Raw genomic sequence first — 26,503 nt, 5'->3', positions numbered from 1 at the left:
ACCAGTGCAGTCTGTTACAACCCCATCACTCTTTTTAGCAAGTTATTGTGAGAATTTCCACTCCGACCACTGCTGCATACTGGGAAAAATACAAAGATGGTTTACAAGTGTGTCCAGCATGAATTTGGCCTCTTTTAGAAATTTACTTTGTTGTTCTGACCTGCTGCAAAAAGCTTCCCAGGTGAGTTTTTGACCAAAAGGTAATCATTAACTGTGTCAAAGGCAATAGGTGTGCCAAGAGCTGTTGTGTTCAGCTATGGTATAAGCTGGAGAAAGTACAGCACTGGAACATGTCCAGGAACAACTGTTCCCAGCATTAGTTCAGCCAGGATTTTCAAGTAATGTCCTGAACAGCTCCTGGACATAGTCCAGAGGTTAGTTCAGGCCAGGGCTAATTTCTAAAGGTAGTTTGCATGTGTTCACTTTATTTAGGGGTTTAAGAAAGTGTGTCTGGACTCTTATATGTAAATTGGCCCCTTTGCAAGAAAATAGTCCCAGGAATGTTTAGTCTAATAATAAAACATCTAGTACCATTATAAAATTAGTCTAATAATCAAATAGCAATGTTCAAATGTCTAGTGTAAAAATCTGAGTGAATCTCATTTTTCTAGTTTCCCATGTGTACTTGAAGAGCTCCAAAGAAACTTCTAGTATGAACTGACCCATTTTTAACAGTAGAACAATGAAATTCAGGCATCAGAATTAAAAAAAAAAATTATTCATCTGAATAAATTAATCATTAATCTTTCTAATATGAGACCAAAAGACAATTATTTTTCCTTAAGATTAAAATGTAACTAAAACTTGTTGAATAAAATATTCCAATCATATTTACAAAATAGAAGATATCCAAACAGTTAAAATTAGCCAAAACTAAAAGCAAATACAATAGCATTTAAAAAGATTACATATGAGGTATCATTCTCTCTTGGCTGCATCACTTTTTTATACAGGAAAAAGAAGAAAGTAAAGAAAGCCTATATATTATTCCATAGGGATATACAGTTGTCTAAGAAATGCACTTTCAGACTCCTCCATTTTTCTTGGTTATCTCACGAGGTCAGCAACTAATACTATCTCTTCATTTTCAGATGTTATTGACTGTATTTTGCTCTCCATCAGCTGAAAGGAAAATAAAAACTTCCATCAGTTTTATACATAATGTTAGGTTAGCCTCTACTTACGCACAATTCTGAGAGTATTTCACTTATTTTTGCTGTGGATGACCACCACAGTCTGTCCTGTTTCCTTACAAAATCGTATTTTGAACTGTTTTCTGTGTCACCTTATTTTCTTTCTTGCATGTGCAACTTGCTAGTCAGTAAGTAGGTGAGGTGTGCACCTGGAGGGATTCAAGGGACAGCTTGGACGGGGGGACATGGAGGTACACAGGGCTCAGACACTGGGATCAGGTGTGAGGAACTTTATGGTGGTTGTAGATGAAGAGAGCGAGGAGATGTGCTAATCTCACTGACAAATTCAGCCCTGCTCGGCTGGGGAGTAGCAGGAGGACTGTGATGTCTAGGACCCTATTTTAGAGACTGCTGCTGGTGTTGACAAGGTGCTGGTAGAGGCAGCTGTGCTGGTTTTGTTTCTGGCTGCCTCACTGTGCCCTGTTGTGTCATTGTCCATGTCCTTGTGTTGGGAAAGTGAACAGCCCTTTCTGCTGCCTGGATCTACCAATGGGAGCATGAGCCTGTGCACCCATGAGACTGGAATGGGAGAAATTCCGTGGTTCTGGAAGAGCACTGCATTTGATTTCCCTTAAAAAACTCACCTGCTGATTTTTTTTTTTTTTTAATTTTTCTTCAGAATATGGCAAAGAGAAGTGTAATCCTCTGTAATAAGTTCCTTATTGTATAAAAATTCAGCCAGTAGAGTTTGTATGTATTTCACACATTTAATATAAAAATAGAAAGAGAACATACCTCTGAATTTGTATCAGCCAGTGTAAAAAAAGAAGGTTTTGGTCCTGGGATCTGTGGAAATGCTGCCTTCCAACAGCCAGCCCTGGAAATCAAAATGTATTGAATACAAAATTAAAACTTAATAACTGTAATGTGACAACACCATTGCATCCTTGAACCAGCTCTTATATTCCTCTTCACTCTTAGAAGTGAACTGAAAAATATCCATAATCTCAACACAGAATGAACATATGACAGGAAAACATTAATAATTTGGATGGTAATAGATTCATTTTTGATTAAAGATTTACTAGTGGTAAATTTCTTTCTTTGACGGAAAAAGAAATTTGTCCTGCTGTGTTACTATGAGCAGTGAAAAGTGGGGGGAAAATTTTAACTCTTAAAAGTTTAGAGAGCTGTATCTTCTCTGAATTGCTGTATATTTCTATGCAAAGTGCATCATATAGGAGAATATACTTTTTTTTTCTGTTTCTGTTTCACTTATGGGGTTTCTTTTACCTATCCTACAGAGACACCTCCACCTTATTTGTTTAAAAACTTTAGATGTTACACACACAGAGAGAAAATAAAATAAATGCATTAATTTAGTTACCTTTTGCAGAAAAAAATTGTGATGAGTGCCATTAATGGTGTTGCAACTGCTACCCCAAGTAAAATCCATACTGAAGAAGATATAATTTCCTCATTTCCTGAAAGAGAACCATTCATAAATTAGTAGTAATAGTAGTGGTAGTAGTAGTAGTCATTTGAGGAATAGATCGTAGAATTGCAGAACTTAGAATAGCTTGGGTTGGAAGTGACCTTTAGAGATCATCTAATTCCAGCCACTCTGCCATAGGCAGGGATGCCTTCCACTAGATCAGAGCCCCAGCTTAGAGCCCCAGCCTGGCTTTGAACACTTTCAGGGATGGGGCATCCACAACCTCTCTGGGCAACCTATGCCAGTGCCTCATCACCCTCATAGTGAAGAATTTCTTCCTAAAATCTAACCTAAATCTACACTCTTTCAGTTTAAAGCCACTCCCCCTTGAGCTATAACTATGTGTCCTTGCACAAAATCCCTCTCCAGCTCTCTTGTAGCCCCTTTAGGTACTGGACAAGTGCAACAGGGTATCTCTGGAGCCTTCTCTTTCCCAGGTAGAATAACCCAAGCTTTCTCAGACTGTGAGAGGTGCTCCAGCCCTCTGATCCTTCTTGTGACCCTCCTCTGGACTTGCTCCAACAGGCCTTCCTGTGCTGGGACCCCAGAGCTGGATGCAGCACTGCAGGTGGGGTCTCACCAGAGCAGAGGGGCAGAATCTCCTCCTTCACCCTGCTGCCCACGCTGCTCTGGATGCAGCCCAGGACACATTTGGCTTTCTGGGCTGTGAGTGCTCATTGCTGGGTCATGTCCAGCCTCTCATCCACCAACACCCCCAAATCCTTCTCAGCAAAGCTACTGTCAATTCTTTCATCCCCCAGACTATATTGACACCAGCTGTTGCCCTGACCCAGGTGCAGCACCTTGAACTCAGTCTTGCTGAACTTCATGCTGTGTCAAACATCTGCTGTGGTGATTGACTGTGGTGAATGTCAGTCTGAAAGGTTTCACTCAGTATAAAAATGAATTCTGTCATTTATCACTTTAGCAGAAATGTCTGATGGGAAGAATTAATATTGATGCTATTTGTTCACCCCCTGGAGTAAGCAGGAGCTCACTACAGCTGCAAAGGTGTAATTTTTAATGTTATTTCCAGTGTTCGAATGTTAAGAAATCAATTAAGTCTCTCCCCACTCTTCTCTGTCATGTGGCATGAAGCAAAATGTTTGCCAATCCTTTTTACATGTGTGTGTCCATAGGTGTGTGACAATGGGTGAGGTAGACAGGACATTGCTGGGGAGAAGAGTAGCCCAGGGCATGGATTTGTTCTTACCAAACTCAACAGGTGCACTCCATTCCCCCCAGGCTGGGTTCACAAGGCAGGCACTGCCAGCTGCTCTCATTTTCAAGACGTACTTCTTTCTTGTATTTGATCTTAGAAATATGTTACTATTTCCCCCTTCCTAAAAAACACGCAAAAAACTGAGATGCTTTTCTTTGTTCCATGCCTGTGTTGACAATATGCATGTGCCATTTACCAGTGAAACTTTTAAGAGGCTATGAAAGCATTGCTTATTAAAGAAGACTGCTGTTACAGAGAGAAAAAAAATCTTTCTTATTATTTATATAATATATAAATATATACACAAATATGTACACAAATACGTATCTCAAAAATAACCTGACACTCATGTAACTTTTTACATTTAGAAGCATTTCATCTTTTACACTATAAAAGTATAACCTGTGATTTCTTCTGATATGGTTTGATTTATTGATAACTTCCACATAGAGAGGTAGAAAAACATTAACCATCTCATTTTAGTACTGCTAGAATTGAGTGATTTGAGGAATAAGGTGTCTGTGCACCTGCCTCAGTCTCTGCTTTATGAATTTTCAGAAAAAGCATAACTTTCCAGCCAAACCTGTAAAATAAGTAGATGACTGCAATACTCAGTGTTACCAGAATTTAATGTAATACTCTTGCTCTTGGTGGCTTTTGCATAAAGGTGGATGTGCAAAAGGAGGTGCAGCATACCTGGATGACAGCCTTCAACCCAAAAGGACTTTTGTGATCTATGTTTTTCATAAAAAAATTGAATTCCTAGGAGATACTTTATCTTTTCTCTGTAGTCAGTGATGTGTAACTTCAAAGTCTGTTCCAAATATTTGAGAAGGAGAGTGGACAATATAATGAAAAATGGGAGATTTTTCAAAATACTTACAGAAAAGCAATAAAGTTCTGCCCCTGAATAGATAATAAATTGCACATGCCATGATGATTTAGCAATTTGATGTATTCATGAAATCCATAAATAAGGTTTCTATAAAGCATAGGACACTGAGCACATACTGATTTAAACGTATTTGCATACTATTTACTTTTCACAGTTGACAATGAAATGAACATGTATTGCTGATTAATAAACAAACAGACTCACTTGTATGGAAGTATATATGAGTTTTCCTTTAGGATTATCCTGTAAATTGAAAGAAAAAGAAAAGCAACTAACTTTATTTTTATCATTCCTTGTTTAATGTTTCAATAATAATTAATTTTTATCTACTGTCCCATTTTTCTGCATTCTCTTTATGTACTTTGTGGTTTGTTCAGAAGAAGTGCTATTTGTCTAACATTTAGTATCTAATATCGAATTCATCTACAATGCCAAGTTTATATAGTAATTAATTCTACTATGGAAAGATATTCATTTTCCTTTTCATCACATTTGAGATACAAATTTAATTTCAGATTGAAACATAAGGCAAACCAGACCTAAATGAAAACTATACGTTTATTCTTACAGACACCAGGAAAAAAATAATCTGTGAAATAAACTTTTTTGTTTGCATCTAATATTTTAACATTACAATAAATGCCATTGTATGTAATTGCAAATATTATGTAAATATTATTTTGTTTTCTTTTAGATGAAAATACTTGCAACTAGCATGGATTCACAGCTATTTTAGGTTGTCGTCCACTACATTTTTAATAGATAGAATAAAATTTGCTCATTTCATTTGAATAGCCATGAAAACTACCACATAATGTACTGACCACACACAACTAAGACTGCAGACTATGTCCTCTCCATTAGACAACTAGTTTTGTATTTTTGTAATTATTTTGCAACACACAATTTTAGAACAAAACTCAATTAATGCAGACTTATTTTTTTTCAAATAACTGCATGCATGATCATGTGGCATCTGAACAGAAGGCTGTTCAGCCTGGAGAAGAAAAGGCTCTGGAGAGAGCTTCCAGCACCTTTCAGCACCTAAAGGGTCCTACAGAAAGGCTGAAGAGGGATTTTTCACAAGGATATGTATTGATAGCACATGGGGGATGGCCTTAAGATGAAGGAGGGTAGGTTTAGATTAGATATTAGGAAGAAATTCTTTACTGTGCTGGTGGTGAGGCACTGGGACAGACTGTCCAGAGAAGCTGTGGATGTCTCTGGAAGTGTTCAAGGCCAGGCTGGATGGGGCTCTGAGTAACTTGGTCTAGTGAAAGGTGCTCCTGCCATGGCAAGGGGGTTGAATTAGATGGCCTTTGAGGTCATCAAACCCAAACCATTCTAAGATTTTAGAAAGCAATCTGTTGTCCAGGACACCTTCTAGTATCTGCAGTCAAGCTAAATTATGCACAGGGATCAATCTAGGAGAAATATCTGGTCAATGAACCCCTTGTTTTTCTTTATTGGTGCAGAGGTAACCTGAAAGTTTTCAGGGTTGATTACAGAGCACTAGGGGGATGGTGAAGAGTAGGAAGTCCAGATGGTGTCTCCTCAGGCCTTCCAGTGAAAGGGAAAGCTTGAGCAGAATTGCAGTCATCCAGCAGGTCAACACCTGGCTGAATAACTGCTGTCACAGTCAGGGCTTTGTCTTCTATGACCTTGGGTTCCTTTTTGAGAAAGAGGGGCTACTGGGCAGGCATGGGATACATCTCACCAAGGAGAGTGATTGTGTCCTTGCAAACAGGTTTGGGCAACTGGGCCTTCTATAAAGTGTATAAAGGAGTGCCTGGTGTGCACAGGGCTCTGTCTTGGGATAAATAATGAACCAGTAAGAGAGCTTGTGTGTAGGCATCAGAGGACAGACCAACAGAGTTGTCAGTGATAAAGCAATAAATTAGGCAGAAGAAATTTTTGTGGATAAATCTTCCAAAGTTATGATTATAGCTGCATCTGATAAGTGTCAAAGGAGCTTACACTGCTCAATTGCTGGAATAATTGCTGTACCTTGACATAATTAGCTTGGTGAAAACTGCTAATGACGATGAAAAAAAGCTAGAAAGTTCAGACAAGGTATGGATTGTGTATTCTTTATAAAATGAGTATTACATATATTAAAAGTTATTAAAAAGTATGTATTGCTTTACTGCCATAGATTTTATTCCAATGTCAGGCAGAGTTTTCATTAAAGTTTCTTTGTTACAACAGCCAAGTGATTCAGAGAAGTAATGCTGTTTCACGGCATTTAGCTGGGCTTGCAAAGACACGTCTGTGAAATAGTAAACCCAACCCAGACTAAGAAATTCCAGAATGCCTTGAATCAACCACTAAGTAGGTGGCCAAATCTGGTTGTGGCTCAGGAAGATTTTTTTCCTTTGTAGTCTCTGTCTGCCACCCTGTGGCCTTTTGGTGCAATTCTGCCGCAGTGATTTAAATCTTCCTTGCAGAGGAGCCCGGCAAACTCATGCCTTCCCTGTTGCTGCCATAAGACTTGTCAAGTCAAGGTCACCCCACCACTGACCTGTCCTTAATCACACTGCCTTTCTGCTTTCTCTCACATTTATTTTCCTTTTGTTTATCATTATAAATCTTCAACTTTTGGACCACAGGTGTGATGCTTATATCTGGGTAAGCTATTTGCATTTCATACATGGAGATATTTAATTCATTTATATTAACTCAAAATTGTAATGTGAATACACATTTCTCTTTCCACTCTTTAAATCCCAGCTCTGCTCTTCCACAGAGATCCAGTTTCCACTGGAAATACTCCAATCCAGGGCAACTGCAACAAGTTTTAGTGAAAGAAGTGCCTTTTCTAAGTGCTGTCACAGACAAAGCTGTGATATATTTGAATCTTGATTAACCATGCTTCTCCTCTGGGACTGTCCCAGACATCCAGTGTCTCTCCAGCAGTGTCTTACTCAAGAAGGCAGGGATTAAAAAAAAGTAAAAATGAGGCAGTGTGGCAGAGCAGGATTTGGTATGGACCTGAAAAGTGCAGTCACAATAAATAGGGTGCTATGTATGGGGAAAGCTACATCAGAGAAGAGAGACTTATTTACTTTTCACTCATGTGTTTTGGTAAATGCCAATATATGAATTAATGTTAAGTGTATGTGAAGACATTCTTACCTTATACTTTATGTTAATTTCATATTGAAAACACATGTCTTTGTTAGAATGACTTATTTGGGGTCGTTGCCATTGAATTATGCAATCATTTTTAATTTCATCACAGTTGACTGTGATATTTGATGGAGGCATGAGCTTTTCTGAAATGATATAACCAAGAATTCAAATAATTAAAATCCCTTGATCACTTTTTGATTTGATGAAAGAGAGTGAAATTGCAAGTAACACCTCTATGAAAGATACTTGTTTGTACCTATTTTCTTAGGACCTATTAGAAATAGTTGAAAGACCAAAGTTTTCTAAATTCAACTATTAGAAATAGTTGAAAGACCAAAGTTTTCTAAATCATGTACACAGGATCATAGGAAAAAAAAAAAAGGGAGTAAGACAAGCAACATGATATAGAAGCATAGAAAGAAACAATCCCCTCAATTTATTTTTCTAGAGGAGCAAGGTAAAATTCTGTCTTTATTTTAAGAGAATGATTATTACTGTGGCTCAACTAGCTGCTGCTATCCCTAAAGTAAGAAATTCAAAGATTTTTTTTTTCCCTAAGCCTCCCCATGATACTTCTGTGATATGGAAGTGTTGCCTTCAATCTGTTGTGAACTATGCAGTTTATTCCCTCCTTGCAAAAGAAATAGCCACACAAATTTAAGAAAAACACTTCATTTTTAATAGTCTAGCCAACTTCTTCATGTATTGCCCCTCACTTCACAGATGTAAGCAAAAGTATGAGGATTTTAATATTATTTATATTTTGATCATTGCCAATGACTTGATTATTGGAACAGCTGAAGACAGTCACTCATGGCAGAAAGGGTGACAAAAGGTTGATAGAGGAAAGTTTAGCAACAGCTAGAATACTACTTTACATCAGTCTTTAGGGACAGGCCTGACCTGTTTGTGATGGGCTACTTGGTCAAAGAACAATCTTGTTTTATCTGCCATGAGTGACATTACAGCTCAATTTCTTCTTATAGAATGAAGCCTTTTTTGTTCAATGTTTTAGCACAATACCAGAACCATTTGTGACATTTCCAGTGAGACTTTGCTGCAGTAACAGTAACTGCACAGGATGCTTTCAAGTACAGCACCACATGCCTAAGGTATGTTGTACATGTCTTAATTCATTTACTCTAGGATAAGGTGTCCTGTATGTCATTCCCAATGGCAAAGAAAACCAGAAATTAGTGCTCAGATAAACTTCAAAAAAGTTTCCTCTCTCTTCTGTTGAGAGGTGTTTGGCCATCACTGAAAGGGCAGCAGGGGAAAGTACAGTTTTTTAAGTCTTGTGGACTTGGCTTGAGAAAAACCTAAAACTCATAAGGGTTGATTGCCAAAGAATCTGAGAAAGAATGCAGCTGTGGAGCTTTCCTGTTTAATTCCCCTCTTTATCTTTTGCTTGGGGAATAGGTTTTCTTGAGGAAGCCACAGTCTCTTACTCTCAACTCTAGGTGAGACAGGATACACAGTTCTTTCTCAGGGATAAATGCCCTACTATTTTCATGCAATAATTAACATAAAGCTGAAATAAATTATTTACTTACCTATTTTATATAGGTCAATGTACTCATCATAGAACCGGATTAGGGAGTCTTTGCTAGACCCATTCACCAGGAAGTAAGCTTTTTCAATCCCTATGCTCACATTTTGGAAGATACATCCCATATTTCTGCAATTTTCATCTTTAATGTAAAGCTCACATTCCATCTGATTGTCCTCTCTGCATACAGCAAAATATTTTCGTTAAACATGGGCACTGTGATGTGTTGAATGAGAATTCAGAATTCCCTGTCCCAAGCAGACCTACTTACCTTGACTTCTGCCAGTAGAGAAAATACTGTGTGTCTGCTGGAGCATCCCCTCCTGCCTGCCAAGTGCAGTTCATGAGGAAGATGTTATAAATCACACAGGAGAAGTTTTCAATGGCTGACCCATTCATGCCTGCAAACACAGGAATATCCATGATGAGGAAAAATCATGTGACTCCTCCAAGCTGGAGGATCATGGCACACACTTAGGTATGTTAGACTCCATCTGGTTATTGCTTGGTTTAGGAATGACTTATTTCATTTTGTTTGCTAACACTGAAAGATATTTGCCCTGAGAGATCCAATGAAGAATTTTTTATGGATAAATCCTCCAAAGATGTGATTATAGCTGCAACAAAACAATTTGTGTGATAAAAGAGCTGATGATCTCAGGAGCACTGCATAAACTTTATAGATATACATTGGATGGCTGCTATTTTAAGGTCTAAAGATTGTTTTTCTATCTGCTATATGCAAAGTTTAGGATGAGTAGATGTCAGGCAATTGGGTAAATAGCTGCAAGCAGAAAATATCAAAATAGGTCACAGCAATATCCATCAACTCAAGTTACCCAATGTTGAATGTCAATGTGGTAAGTTTGCTGAGGGCGCTAGTTTATGTGGTTTAAAGGATGTAGAAGTATTCGAGGCTGGGTTTGTTGGGGCATTGAGCAACCAGGTGTACTGGAACAAATCCCTGAAGGGGTTGGAACTAAATAATCTTCAAGGTCCTCTCCAACCCAAATCATTCCGTGAATATGATTCTGTGACTGAGAAACAGTCTCTCACTTCTAAAAATTCAGTACTAAACCCAGTAAAAAATCAAAATTGTGTCTAGGATCTTTCTTAGCATGCAGCAGGTACTTTATTTGTAAAAAAAACTTCATTCAACTTAGTTCCATATATTCCTCTGACAGTTTTTTAGATTTTGACTCAGACATCCAGACACCCCTCCAGTCTCGGACTTCCTAGAGACTCAGTAAATACCTCAGCAAACAAAACAAACAAAAAAAAATTTGGAAAGAAAAAGATGGACCTACCTTTTATTTCAAAATGTCTTTACCTTGTTTATCTTTCTATTATAATCTTCAGGTTCAGAGAAGATGGAAAGACTGTATTTTGAAAAGCTGTGTAACTATAAATTGGGCTGTCTCCCTTGCTGCTTGTGTTTTGGGGAACCATCTTAGCATCGGAAGTGTTGCAAAATAAATGTTCATCACTTCCCCCCTGATTCATAGCAAATTTTGTGATTGCCCAACTCGGGATTTCTTATAACGTGAACAAGAAGTTAGCTGGTTAAATTTCCCCTTTTGTTGCACCAGAGTATGGTGGTGTTTGGGAATCCAGCAAGTGCATCAATTTACTTTTACAGGTATTTCTCTCTAGCTCTAAACAATACTGAGAAGTACAAAGCATGTCTCCATACAAGCCATCTCTGGGGGATGGAAGATGGGGGTTCCCCATGGAGGTGAGGCCTGGCAGTCCCAGCTCACCCCACCTCCAGCCCAGATCAGGGCAGCTGTGGACCCAGGGCTGCCTCAAGCCTGACCACCAGGCACATCCTTGGGGACTGGGATGGGCCATAGGTCTGAGGGTGGGCCCAGCTTGGCAGGATGGGGGAAGCTCCAGGGACTGGGCAAGGATAGCCAGGTCTGTGGGGGCTCTCAGGGAAATGACAATGTAAACTGTAAATGTTCTCTAAGCAGATGAAAAAAGGGGATTTAAATCTTGGATATGACGTCTTCAGATAAGATAAATCACTATTAAAAAGTGTGATGTGCGCTTGTCCTCAATTCATTTCACCCAGTGTGAAAACAGTTAAACTACAAACTGCCACTAAAACAGAAAAAAATTGCAGGTAGTAAGCTTCCAACTACAAACAGCTGCTCCAGGCTCTGCTGTTGAGCATTTTTTACCTTCTTGGGTCACAGACATACATTTTCTAAAGAAGAGGGTTATTATAAACAGTATAAAACATCAAAAGCTCCTTTATACCCTGAAAGGCTTTGTTTCACAGAAGCAATGCAATTTGCTTAATATGGAGATTTGAAATACATGTAATTTCATTTCTTCACATTGAAATTGAAGTATCACTAGAAAATATTACATTTTTCAAACACCAAGATATGTCAATATTTTCTTCTTAAAAACACGCAGATCCTTTCTGCTTGGAGTTAAAAACTTGTGCGAAAGAGAACAGTCCATGTACTTTTCTAATACTCCCATTTCTTGGCTACTATATTTGGAAAAAATCACCTGCTGCCCAACAGTCTTCCAGGATGCTCCAGAAATTGTCTTTATGAAAATGCTGAGGTCATTTCAATCCCATAGCTTCTTTATTGGCATATGGGATGATTTAACCATATCAGCAGTAGTTCTTATGTATCAGCTATTCACAGATGTCTAGGATATAGTTATGTCCAAGAGAGGAAGCCAAAGGTAGCTCAGTGCTGTCTTTCCTTGGAGACCTTCTAGAGACCCAGAAATGCCCAGGCTCATGAGTATTTCTTCTTCCTGGATCTGGCTGGAGAATGAAACTGATGACTGATGTGCTAGAAGTGGGCAGTCATTTTCTGGGTTCATTATCTCGTGTTTATTGTAAATATTAGTTATACTGAGTTGTTGCTGAGGCCAGCTAATACCACAAAGTGCATATCTGGCATGCCTTCTTCTCCTCAACACATGTTGTATAAAGTGAACAGGTGAAGTGAAGCAGGTCTACTCATCATATTGGAAACTTTTTGACTGCAAAATTATTCTCTACCACAAAAAAAAACAAAAAACAAAAAAAAAACCCCAAAAAAACCAAAAAAAACATGCAGTACTAAAAGCATAGAGCAAGGCACAAAAAAAGAACTGATGCATTAAGTGGCACTCTATGGTTGTGTTCATGCATTTAATCACATCTGTTAATAACTCGGTGTTAACTGAGGAGATGAACAACTCACTTTGAGCATCCAGAACTTCAGTCATCCCTAGAATCAAGAACCATGAGACAATCAACAGAGCCTTGCCTGGTCTTTTGTGGTTTCAGAGGTAAAGACCTAAGGCAATGTTGGCTCTATAAGGACCAATTCACGGACATTCACTCTCTTCATATGCTAGTGGAGAATAAAAATGTGACAAAGTTTTTCTGAAGCATATCTAAGAGACAAAGGGTGGGAATGAGAAGCATATATGTATAGGTGGATATTCTACCAAAAAGCAGATTTATTCAAATACGCAGCTCATTTTGGTGAGAATTATTATGATTACCCCTATCTCATTATAGAAGTCAATAGACAAAGCAAATGAAAGCTTGGACATCAGGTCTGAGCCCATTACAGTTGTTCAGAGGAAAAAGCAGTCCATTTTCAGAAGTTTCACTGTACTTCCAGATTAAATAAATTCCATACATAACCATATATGTATTTTTTTAACACTGACTGTGCTGTAAAGACAGAAGAAAGGACTTCTGATCACAAAAAATGTAAAACCCCAGAGTTTATTGTGTCCTCATCTTTGGAAGAAAGCACTCAATTTTTTTGGTGGTAACATACTGCATTTCATGGAGAAGGGGAATGACAAGTATCCAAGTAATAAAATCAGAGCTGTAAGAAATATCATGGAGACTCAAATGAGACTCTGGAAAATTAAGGAAGTCAGAATTTTCGTTTGCCTGCTTTATCATGCTCCCACTCTGAAGATCACTTGAGCCTGCAGAGAAGGCAGCAGGGAAGCAGTGTGTTTTTGTGTGCTCTCTCAGATTATGTATCTCTGAAACACAGTGAGGAAGAGTGGAGTTTTGATTTGGCTACTTTGTCTTTAAACTGGAATTACTGCAGCAGAACAATCCAAACAGCCCGGAAGGTCAGTGGTGTTTTTGCAGAAAAGGGAACTGTTCTACCCAGGGGATTTCTTTTCTTGTCTATATTTAAGCAAACTCCTTACCTAAGGCTTTCAAAAATGCAAACAGATGAAACATATTTTAAGAATTCCCAAGCAAAGAGGGTGCTACTAAGGGTGCTACCAAAGTCTGTCATTTTTCAGAGACCAGACAACTTGAGTGGCATTGATATCACTCAGGAGTGGGAAGCAAAATGAGAAGAAGAGAAAGAGAAAGAGGAAGAGAAAGAAAAAAAAGAATAAAGGAGAGAAGAGAAACCTGGGCAGAGACACTAGGACTGTTTACAGACTTTTGGCTCTACAGGGAGTGAAGTCATTGCAGAAACAGTATCAAACCAAATGCTTCTTAAAACTCACAAAAACTTGAAGAATAATTTATTGCTCCAACAAAAACAGGACTGTTCAGAAGAGCTGTCTGGTGTTTTGCTGTACTGGTGTGTTACAGCTTTTGTGTATGTCACAAAAATACAAATGGTAGACAAGACCATTAATTTTTTCCTTGCATCAAGAACTTTCTAGTTTTTAGCTCAGAACAGAGGAATAGCTATAGGAGACCAGAATAAAGGACTTCTTCCTGTGTGAGCATCCAAGGCACTTAGTTAAAAGATTCTAAAGCCTGACCATTCTTTCCCACTGATTTTGAGGTCTTTGCCCAGGGATGGGAAAGTGATACCTTAGTTCCACACCTACTACCACCTCCACTGTTTCATGGATATGGTTTATGGTTTTCCTATTAGTGTGCTGGTAGTGAACAAGTATTCTTAATGACTTCTCTGTCTCAGCAGCTTTCACAGTGAAAGCAGTGGGGATGTAAGGGGTGCACCAATGGCCGTGATCAACTCTGTGTGAAGCAAGATGGAGAGGATCCAGTAGATTGTATCTGTTTAACTGTCCTTAGATTACAGTGAGTGTTAGCTTTAGTTTTCCCATTTAATGCAGGTGTTTTTATCTTTTGGCAAATATAACTTAAGTAGAAGGATCCTTCTCTGGTTCTGTTTTAAAAAGACATTAAAAATAAATTTTTTATTGAAAGCTCATTTAGAAGCACAGAACCATAGAAAAATTTAGTTCCAAGATGGTTTCTTGACAGTAACCTGGTCTAGTTGAATTTTATCACTAAGAATAATTTATTTTTCATGATAGGATTTCAGCTACTTGAGATGACTATGACTTTAACCACCTTGAGACTTGATGGAATTATAGAATACCCTGAGTTGGAAATGACCCACAAAAGTCATTGAGTTCAACTCTTCGCCCTGCTCAGGACAGCCCTAAGAGTCACACCATGTGCCTGAGAGTGTTGTCCAAGTACTTCTTGAACTCTGCCAGGCTGGTGCTGTGACCACTTCCCTGGGGAGCTGTTTTGGTGCCCAAACACCCTCTGGGTGAGGAACATTTTCCTGATACCCAGCATAAGCCTCTCCTAACACAACTTCAGGCCATTCCCTTGGGTCCTGTCACTGGTCACCAGAGAGAAAAGATCAGTGCCTGCCCCTCTGCTTTGCTTCACAAGGAAGTTGTAACTGCAATGAGGTCTCCTCTCAGTCTCCTCCAGGCTGAACAGACCAAATGGCCTCAGCTACTTCTCATACAGCCTCTCCTTAAGGCCCTTCATCATCTTTGTAGCCCTTCTTTGGACCTTCTCTAATGGCTCTATATCTTTATTATGTTGTGGCACCCAGAACTGCCCCCAGCACTTGAGGTGAGGCCGCCTCAGTGCAGAGCAGAGCAGAGTAGGACAATCCCCTCACTTGCCTAGCTGGCAATGCTGTGCCTGATGCAGCCCAGGACAAGGCTGGCCCTCCTGGCTGCCAGGGTAGGACTGACTTATATTCAATTTCATGCAAATGGAAAGTCAAAATATGTGATCAGCACCCAAATTGAGGGTTTTCTCTCATATCTCCTTAATAGTTGGAGGATTCAGGCTGTTATGCTGTTTCATCCGGGTGTTACAGAAACACACAACTAGCCTGTACCATTTACAATTAGCAAGTGACAGGCCTCTGCTGGAGAGTTCAAATGCTCAATTTCCAACATTTCCCACTCAGTACATATACATATGTACATCTGCTACTTGTTAGCAATCATATATTAAGTAATTTTTTCATCTAACACAGATAGGAAGGGATGAAAAACAGGAGGCAACAAATAGACTTATGGGAAGATTGTATCCAGAACTCTTTAATAGTACTCACTTTATATGAGCAAGTGATCTTAAGAGGTTTGATCTTGGCTGGTCTTCATACAGCAGGTTTTCATACAGATGTCAAATTTCATTCCTGATCACAATCTCAGTATGGCTGTACCTTTTTTGAGACACTGAACCAATGGAGATACTGAATAAACCCCTTAAGTTTAGTTGTTACTTATTCTTTTGCATGTTGTTGAAAAACAGTAAAATAGCTTCCAAAGCATTACTGAAATATTTTTTTTTCTGAAATACTGCAGTATTCATCATAATAAAAACCAGAAATAGTCCAAACATAACTATTCATAGAAAATGCAACCAAATACAAGGAGGCTATTAGAGATAAGATCTTGGGCAATTGGCTTTACAGCCAATGTTCTTCTCCCTGCTTCCAGGAGTGAGAGAATATAAAAAACTGCTAAATTTTTTGACAATAAGGTATATATGCTTGAAAAAAATCAAGTTGCTCATTTCACTTGCATTCCATCATTTCTTCAATATTTGTTATTTCTTCAGTTTCTTCTTGTTTTAATATATTCATATATTCTGTCTATTAAAGGAAGAATATAACATTTTGTTAGTGTTTCATGCATGAGATTAGTCACAAGGTCATGATTTATGAATCTCCTGTCATTCAAATTTGTTATTTATTGTATAAAACCTGTAACAGGACTCTGTCAATTAGAAGACCAAGGTAGACATGTCTAGATCTTCCCTCCATATAGCTCCCAAAGAGGAAAAAAGTATTTTCAACTCAAAAGCTAGAAAAATCATCTTTTAAAACATAGAAAAGATAACATGATGAAGGAAGAGAAAATAAAAGTATTTATAAAGACTCGTCAGTAATTCCGTGTATCTCTGCAGACAAATTTTGTCTTCCAGACTTGCCTGCAGCCAACCTAAAGACTTTGCAAATTGTAGCAAACTGCAACACGCTCTCTAGAAGGGCAGTTCCTGCAGTGTCTGTCTGTTTGTTCCTTCTCATGAGTCATTCCAGTGTTCCACGTAAGTTAGCACCTCTCAACATTCTGCTCTACTTTCCCACTTACCATACCCTAGAAACTTTTGCCTCCTTTAGCATCATTGCCAGCTACTAGCATGGCAAAACTACTGAAGATTTCTTTGTCCCTTCTCTCCCTTCCTGCTTCTGCATTATTGCTGTGCCGAGAAACTTATGCTCAGCATTATTTTAGTGATAGCATGTGGCTTATAAGGACAGCAGGGTGAAACTGCATTTTCTCCAATTCTCCAGGTGGACAGATGACAATTATTTCGTAATGGAAAAGGTAAAACACACAAGTTATTTGTGTGTGGACTTTCTCTGTCCATATCCCAAGAATAAGAAAAATAAAGAAATTTGATTCTTACTTGTGTGCATCTTTCTGACAGTCAGGTCATACCTTTGAGACTAAATTTTTAAATTTCAGGCAAATGGAAAGAAAGCATACCTGGAAGTCCATTGGAGAGGGTTCACGGAATGGGTCTCTTGGCTGTGGTACTGTAGCAGATGTTTTTTTCAAATAAGCTCTTCTACATTGACAAAAAGGTTTGGTGAAGAAAAGACTTAGTTTGCAAACACATGAACACATACTATATAACAGTGCTCCTGAAGTACTATTTTATTTCTCTAAGACATAAGTAGTATTCTTCTAATTCAAAAGTAGCTAAAAATTACACAGGCTGAATACAATATTATAATTTTGTTGTTCAGAATTTTCATGACAATAATTTATTTTATGAATTACTAAAGCCTCATAGGGAAGTTGTTTCTTTATGTGAAAAGAAAGTGTTGTCAAAAATGGGAAAAATTTCATGCACCACCCCTCTACATTGCAGGGTCTGAGGGTGGGAAAGAGGTACTGATATAAGGCCTTGGCCCAGTATTGGAAAGCATTGTGTTATATTAATCAAGTGGATAAGAAAGTTGGGAATCAGAAGTATAAAGCATACTTTAGGAACATCCAGCAGATGATTCCTAGTATAGCTCAATTTTTTCAAGGGAGTCAATTTTCTCCCTTCCTTGTCTCCTTTAAAAAGAAGCCAGAAATTTTCTGTTGGGGGAAGAAATGCTATTTCAACTATAGAATAAAAATTTTGCACAAGAAAAAGGCTTACACTGTTATGCAAAGGAAAAATGTGAGACCTGCTGCCAGCCCTGGTATCAGAAACAGCACATATGATGAAGTAGACATAAGTTGTTGTGTTCCTGAAAATCAAGCAATCATCAAAGTGTTGGTTAGCATCACATGACACGAATGATTGCACAGCTATGTGCAATCTGTTTTGCATCAGGGTGTGAAACACTGCGTGAAGGGATGATTTCTTTTGCTCAGCACCTCATTGCCCTGTAGCATGCAAAGGAATAGAGTGGCTGAACAGTATGTGGACTGTCCACAGAAACTTGAAACCTGAGGAACTGAGTCCTACAGAGTATTTAAATATCCAAGGTGGCAGACAACAACAGCAGGAAAAAAGAGATTATAAAATCAGGGGCAGAGATGGAAGAAGTAAAACAGATGGCAACAGACCTCAAAAAGGTCTGCTGCATTCACTATCCCTGTGCAAGAAGCACTGTCTCCCAAGAATGACTGGAGAACCCCCTAATAGTAAGAGACATGGCAATTCTTTGTCTCTCTTTGTCCAAACAAATTAATGTGCAATTATCAATGTGGTTCCATCTGTAAGCATGAAGTAAAAAATGAAGCAGATAGGTAATAACTGAACAAGGTCAAAGAAGGGATTTTTATTCTTACCAAACTCCACAGGTGTACTCCACTCTCCCCAGTTTGGGCTTACTAAACAAAAGCCCGCATCTGTTGCTCTGATTTTGATGCTGTACCTTTTTTCTGAACTGAAGCTTTCATATAGGTAGGAGTTGTCTTCAATGATTGCTGTCTAAATGCAAAATAAGTAGAATGAGAATTTTTGCATTATTTTTAAATAATTATGATAAAATTTTATATTTTACATTTATATAATCTGTGAACAGAATAGAGTGAAATAATTAGAAAAATATCACTTAGTAATTTAAATTGTTTCATCTTAGTTCCTCTTGTTTGAACATTTTTATTATTGGGTAATATGAAGATGAAATTTGCTGTATGCTTCCCTGGCTCCTTAGACTCTGCTAAGCAATGGGACTTAAAGAAAAAATTCTTTAAAGATCTGGCACTTTAATGTTACGGTGGATATTTCCAAAACCGAAGTAGAGTTCAATAGCCAGATTATATTTTTTTTTTCTTCCATCTTTATATTGGCCTCATCTTTGAGGTAATATTTTCTGGCCTTTTACATCTCAATCCTTTCCAGAGAGTATTAAAAAAAAAAAAAAATCCCCCACATTTTTTGTGTTACACAGAATCATGATCCATATTTTTACATATATATGAATCTGTTAGGATGTAAAAAAGAATGTAAAATGGAAAATTTTGTGAAGTAATATCAAAGTTCACATGTGCAGGTGTTTTTGTACCAAGTTTTATAAAAAACAGTTTAAAACTTTAGATTTAGAAAACTTATGAATAATGAGCATGTGCAGTACATTCAAAGAGGTAGTGTGAAACCAAACCAAATTGTTTGCAGGACGCTCTGATACAGAAGAAACTTCAATATAGCATAAATCTTAGATTAATACAGGCTTACTGTTTTTGATGCGGTTTTGGTGTTTTTCTCAGCATCAGCCTAGCAACAAGAGAAAAGTTTAATTTTTAGGATTATTCTTTTGTTACTATATAACAAAGGGTCTTCTCTCATGGATGTTTGATTTTCAGAAAGAAAAAGTGTATGTAATATTTTAAATGCCTTCTTTTAAAGACTGTGAAATTTAAGCTGTTCTTCCACTAAGTGGTTTTTCCTCTCCACTGATGCTCTGAAATATTGCACCGTTTAAATTTGGTTGCAGAATTGAGCATCAAAGCACTTAACAAAGGAAAAGAAGTCTCAGGTTGACAAAATGTTTACATTTTAATTGTTAAAACAAAGTATCTAAAATTTACAAATCAACTCGGACAATTTTTTTCCATTTTTTGCCTGTGTATCTTTTGCATTCTTAAATATTTAATTTAGCTAAGTTATATCTCCTTTTTTTTTTATTTTTCACTGTTGGAACAACAATAAGCTCACAAATATTTTGAACTTTATTTTTGGAGGATGCAATATTACTTTCCATATTCATTCAACCTTTCAAAAGGAGGGGATGAGAACAGGGTTGTATGGTGTTATGTGTGAAAATAGAGACAAACAAAATGCTGTTAAATGTCATAATTATTCTTACCTTGTTTTCTATGACAATTTCATATTTGAAACAGCTACTTTTTTTCACATGACTTGTGCGAGGTGGTTGCCACCAAATACAACATCTGTGAGAAGCTTCTGTACAGTTCACTGTGACATTTAATGGAGGGGTGAGTTTTTCTACAGTAATATAATCAGAAATACTATTGATTAATAATAGCTCTCTTCATTCTGCTGTTTTAAAAATATAGGTAGATGTTCAAGCAACTGATCTAAAAAAATGTAATGCAACTTTAGCAGAATTTCTATATTGTTCCCCTATTCTGAAGCAGGACCCCCCTGATTTAACATTTCAGTTGAGGAGCCTGGAGGACCAGCTGCAACAGTAAAGAAAACTAAACCCACAAGCCATTTATTACATTTTACTGAATTCAGCATATGATTTCTGCAGGTTTGGTTATATTTCTTGGGTTTAAAGGGTTTTTTTTAATACTGTATTCAAATTAAACAGATTTTTTAAATGAACATTCTTCCATTTAAAAAGGGGAGTTTTTGCTCACAGCATTAAGGTAACTGGTTCTTTTCATTAGGTGGATGAACAGCATTTTGAGATAATAAGACCAAGATTTTAGATAGGAATCCTTAGCTAGTTAATTCTAAAAAATTACACCTTTCTCTCAAAGAATAAATATTTGATTGAAATGTTCAAAATTTTCTAACCTATGATTCCAAATTGTTTCTGTATTTATTAGTTTTTGTCCATTCTTATAGTTTAGGGCTGAGAAAAAGTGAAAAAACCTATTATGGGGAGAAATATTCTTTAAATGTATGCTTTTTCCCAGGGATGAATTCTTCATTCTTTTAACATATAACTGAAAATTAAATCAACAAAAAATGCTTACCAATTTGGTATAGCAGTATCTTCTTCTCATATGATTGAATGCTTTGTCCACTTCTGGACCCATTTACCAGGAAATAAGCATTGCTATTTTCTATTGTCACGTTTTGAAACTGACATCCTATGTGCCTTCCACAGGTATCTTTGATGTAATTTTGGCATTCCGTGACATCGTCTTTCCTTTACATGAAATATTGTATCAATAAAATACTGACAATGTCACATGTCCAACCACAAATAAAAATTCCCAATATTCAAGCAGACCTACTTACTTCCGGGGTCTCCAGTACAGGAAATATTGGGTGTCTTCTGTAGCAGTCCTGCCCACATGCCAGGTGCAGTTCATGAAGGAAACATTAAAAATGACACAGGCAAAATTTTCAATGGCTGTCCCATTCATGCCTGCAAACAGAAAGAATATCCCATGTCCACTCTGTAGAAAGACTGAAAAACTCAAATAACACATATCTTTGCAAGCTTGTTTAGCAATTTTTAGCTATCTGCTTGGCAAATCTGACTGTATTAGTTTCAGTATTGTTGTTTTGTTCTTACTTGAAGATGGCAATGACTTTATTTCTGTTGGGCCATAAGGATTATCTATCATGGTTCCTGAAGCCATAGATGTGACTGGGATCTAACTGACTCTTTAATCAACTCAAGCATAGGGATTTAGTAGAAATTAATAACAGAGACAGTCACCATGGTGTCCTTTGTTTAGACCCCTTGTTTAGCTGAGGCCCAGTCTACAGTGGAATGTAAATTCTACAACCATGAGCAGGGTGGCAAAGTTCTCTCTGCTGTGCTTGTATTAAGTGCTCTGACCCTTGGTTACAAAGCACTAATAATTTAAATAAGATGTCCACCACTTTCTTCTGTGTGACAGCTGGCTGTTTACAATCTAACCCTGAGACTGTTTCCTGAAGCTATTCCCTGCAGAAGTGTTGCAATGATGTATTTTTCAGTTAGGAATTGAAACTGGCTGTTAATCTCTTCCAGTACTTTGGATTCAAGGATAGGGGGAATCTTATTAGCACTGAACGTGATAGAAACAGGCCTGAATATCCCTATAATTAGTGTAAAATCAAGACAAAGCTGAAGCAGAAGTTTACAGCTTGCTTAAGTTAACTCACAACCTGAATGAATTCCTTGTGTGTTTCTCCCCTACCAAAAGACAAGAACATCAACAGGAAATTATGAACATTCAGTACCTCAACAGCTATCACTGTGAATTGAAGGACTGGGCCACAGCTTTCCGAGTCTAATCCAACCACTGTTCATTGAGTTTAAGCACCACACACACAACATTTGCATTTACCTTTCTCATTAGCCCTAAAACTCCACATCTGATTCTTACATATTTGGAAATAAAGAGAAATTTTTTAAGATATGAGGAAGTTGTCAAAGTACTACTGGATTTCTGGAAATCTTTCTCTCTTCCAAAAGGAAGGTTGAAACTTTTTCAAGAGCTTGGTTCAGCAGCATTTCTTTCAATGGCAGTGTTCGCCTAAGCATGCCCTGTCCTTTCCCATGCTTCATCGATCCTGCCTGATTCTAATGCCACTTCCTGTGGGGCTCTGTAGTGAGTAGGTTTGAACAAGTGATCATCATTACAATTAATGCTCCTCTCAGGAGTTTGGTTTTTTATTTTTTATTTTTTTTTTATTTTTTATTTTTTTATTTTCTATCAGAAATAGTGGGACAAGCTCATCTGAGATGGCAGTGTGGGCTAGCAACTAAGAGTTGTCTGAGCTATTTCCATAGCTGTAGTAAATACTGACCCATACTTAGTCACTAGAGGTATCTAAGTTCTCAGCATAGAGTTGTTTACATCCAATTTATGTGTAAGTTTATATATATTTAAAAAACTGCTTTTGAGAGTTCAGTTATTACAGTACTTGATGAGGTGATGGAGAGCTTGGATCAGTTCTCTGGTCTGCTACAGATTCACTTTATGACCCTGGGCCAACCAAGTCTGTGCACTTCACTTCCTCATTTACAAAATGAATAGAGAAATTGTCTTCCCAATTGCTGGGTAAATGCAGCAGTAAATGATCACAGGTGCTGTGCAAGGGTCTTAGAGACATGGACTTCCTTAAGCTTTTAGCAGTGCTGCAAATCTAAAGAAAAAAAAAAAGAGTTATTCTGATTTTAAATCACTTCACAACGTGGTTCTTGTGAGGGCCAATAAGTACTTGAAGTGTTCAATGACAAAGGAAACATTCAGGCACATGCTGTGAATATGTATGAGTCTCTCTATACCTGTTGCTGATTGGACCTTTTTTCCAAGGTTTTAGGGCATTTATTTTTCATTTTTTATTTATTCATATTTCTCTGGTTATGTCAAAGAAATTCTAGTAAAGTATATAAACACCACTACCCTTTCTGTAAGGTTTATTTTTGAGCCTACTCAATTCATCCAACACTGTCAGAGTTACCTTTGTATTTTTAGCAACACCTGGAATAGAGCTAAGTCTTCATGAGACTTTTATTCAAAGAGACATTATCTCATTATTTCAAAGAGACACTGATATTTTTCTGCCTCCAGTTTATACTGAGGACTAGCTATGTTTTTCTAGTGTCTTTTTGCTTAACCACTCCTATTTGAAATGCCCCATATTTGTCACTTGCATATGTTTATTTCCATAAAAAATTGTAGGACCGTATTCTTATTAGTCTTTTCTGTGAGCTGTGATGCAGAAACCAGTTTAGTTTCTCTATATTGTACTCATCCTTCTGAACTGCCTCCTATATTATTTGATGATAATAGTAAAATACATATGCAAGTATGTTAATATCCTCTGAAGCATACTTTGTTTCAGACACAAATAACTTATTTTCACATATTTTACTATCTTTAGATATATTTGAAATGTTTGACATTCTTTTCATGAAGATACTTAACTGAGAGATGTGACAATTATGATTGCACACTACTGCATAACAATCTGCTGTTTCAAGTACATAGAGTGTTTTAATTTATTTGTTTGTTTGTTTATGTCTATTTTGTCAACTTAGATTATCTCCATCTCTTGGGCAGACATCAGAAACAATGTAGGCACCTTAGCTTCAGAAAAATATCAGAGAGAAGAAAATTTGGCTCTGCAACTGTGGTATTCAAACGTCCTCTGAACAGAGACTTAGCTTTCTCAGAGTTTTTCCTGAGAGAAGCTGTGAGAGAAGCAGAGAAAGAAGAAAAACAATTCTTATCTCATTTACTGTTCCTGGTTGTTGCACATGTGGAATGTGGTATGGAAATTTTTTACCCAAGGTGATTGCTTGATCGGATCATGGTTGATGGTGTTTTGGATTGATTGACCAATTAGGTCACAGCTGTGTTGGGACTCTTGGCAGAGAGTCACAGGTTTTTTGTAGTAGTCATATAGTTCTTATTACTGTAATATAGCTTTAGTATAATATAGTATAATAAAGTAATTAATTAGCCTTCTGATATCATGGAGTTCTGCACATCATTCTTCCCACATCGGGGATCTCAGCACCAATATGCAACCATCTGTGGTTACCAACAACATTACTAGCAGGGAAGGACAGGATCTCACCTGAGTCTTGAGCCCAAGAGAATTTTTACTTTTCTTCAGTCATTCTTCAACTAAAAAAAGTATAAACTGTTGAATCTTAGATATAATTGACTAGATACTTTATAAAAGATGTTAAACAGACTTGATATTGGAAATTTAAAAAAAAAATTAAAAAGCAATTAAATTACTTTAACCTTCCAGCCTAACTCTGAAGATGTTGTTAGGTGAGAGGTGGAGTTTGTCTTACCTAAACCTACCAAAAAGCTGTATAGATGCTCATAGGGGAACCAGTAATTCTATGCTGCCTTAACACTACCTGGAAAATAAACCCAGCTACTTTAAACCAGTTTATTCAGTCTAGTTAGGACATGATGAATGAAGGCTTCACCATATTTACTTTTTTCTATTCACTGAAAATATAGCTCAGAGGAATCTCTCTAATTCTGAGCTATCCACTTCTGTCAGCTAAATCCAAGCAGATTCTTTCCTTTCCTTTCTTACATCATCTGAAATTCACATGTAATTACTAAACAAAAATGCTGCGACTATTATTTTCTCAACTGAAAATTTATTATTGATAATGTGTTTTTCTCCTCATTCTTATACCTGTGCAAGTATCACGTGCTGCTTCTCTTCAGAAAAACAGTTGCAGCAGAACAGTCCTATTTTCTCCAGAGATGTTTCAAACTTCCTTCCACATCTCAAATAGGTCCTGTGCAGATTACTGATGAAAATCTTTAGGAAAATTAAAGCATTTTTGTGTGAAGTCATTTCCTTCCTGTCCTGTAGTTTATAAGTTTCTATGAAAATTGGCTACTACTACTCTCTGTTCTACAGAACGAGTTATTTCTCAGAGAAGCTTGAACCCAAACAGCCTTCCACAGGGGATAGACATGTCAGGAATTCAAAATTTGAAATGCTACTGCAGTTGATTAGAGAGGTGACTAGATGAGAATAAAAACTGTCCAGTAATCAATCTGCTGATGATGAGTAACACATAGCCATATATTTTATCATATTTTGATTCCTCTATGATTTTTATAGCCAATGAAAAGAAAGGTTTGTAACTGAAAAAAAAAAAAAAACCAAAACTTATACTTTGTTTTTAATATGACCATATTTTGTTAAAGGAAAGTCTGTGTTGAGTAATAGTACATTAAAGTAGACCTCTGAGTTTCATTTCCCAGCTTTGCTCCTGAAAGATTTTGAGAGATATTATTGTCAGCTGGAATATATGAAATGGAATTACTGCTTTCATGCTGGATGTGCTATGAGGCTAAGATTATGACTGTGTTCCTGCAGCATTTTCAGGGAATTGTGTATAGGAAATCTTCTAAAGTATTAAAATCATGAAAGAGAAAGGACACTGACATACATCCATTCTACTCATGCCTAAATGCAGTACTCCTAAAAGAGTTCACTCCATTTAGTGATTTTACTCTATGGATGCAAAGACCTAAAATCCAAACATTTCCATTTAACTGTGTTTTCAAGAGAAAGTAACACAGGCTCTCCAATTCTGTAATTCAGGTTTAACTTAACAAACAAAATACTACTATGTGGATGAGACCAGTACTGGAAACTGCGAATTTTAAAATACAATTATTTTCAGAATGTAGAAAAAATATGCCATCAAAATACTGTCTGAGATATTCATCAGAGGAAAGTAGGCATTTGCTATCAGGTAGTGTCTATCCAACCCTCACAGTTATTTTAACATTAAAACTAGCAGAAATGACAAAACTCAGTATTTCTTTGCCTAGCTTCTTAGAAGTAAAAGAAAAGAGAAACAGAAAAGAAAATAGAAAAGAAAAACAGACAATATTAAACCTACCTTGTCCTTGAAAACCTGTTTCCCTGCAGTGCTTACAGTAATGGAGAACAAAAAGGATAGAAACTATGACTTTGCCTTGGTGTATTTTTGCATGTTTTGACAATGTGATTTCATTGCCTCATTTCCCTTATCCTTACTTCCGTTAAACTATGGGGAGAAGCAGGGTCACTCCCGGCCTTGGGACGAAGGTCAGAATAGAGAGATGCCCTCTTCATTACTTGATTCACATAATTTTC

The 26,503-nt window shown here is 37.2% G+C and overlaps 1 protein-coding gene across 1 annotated transcript; it reads right to left on the bottom strand.

Annotated features, from left to right (window-relative positions):
- Positions 1-785: 785 nt before the first annotated feature.
- Positions 786-26,320, bottom strand: LOC128803409 (interleukin-5 receptor subunit alpha-like). The gene is made up of 16 exons (XM_053970342.1): positions 26,268-26,320; positions 25,040-25,168; positions 24,455-24,504; positions 21,170-21,299; positions 20,902-21,077; positions 20,040-20,179; positions 19,409-19,447; positions 18,520-18,661; positions 9,698-9,827; positions 9,431-9,606; positions 7,881-8,020; positions 4,950-4,988; positions 3,842-3,971; positions 2,521-2,617; positions 1,929-2,010; positions 786-1,122 (listed from the first exon to the last, which is right to left on the bottom strand). Exons 4-16 carry the CDS (start codon positions 21,295-21,297, stop codon positions 1,048-1,050), a joined length of 1,494 nt encoding a protein of 497 aa, XP_053826317.1. The 5' UTR covers positions 21,298-21,299; positions 24,455-24,504; positions 25,040-25,168; positions 26,268-26,320; the 3' UTR covers positions 786-1,047.
- Between the last annotated feature and the right edge of the window lie 183 nt (positions 26,321-26,503).

The sequence above is a fragment of the Vidua macroura genome, chromosome 2, assembly GCF_024509145.1.
Source record: "Vidua macroura isolate BioBank_ID:100142 chromosome 2, ASM2450914v1, whole genome shotgun sequence".
In the NCBI taxonomy this organism is placed as follows: Eukaryota; Metazoa; Chordata; class Aves; order Passeriformes; family Viduidae; genus Vidua; species Vidua macroura.
Note: the sequence above shows the minus strand (reverse complement) of the source record. Positions and strands in the feature narration are given on the sequence as shown.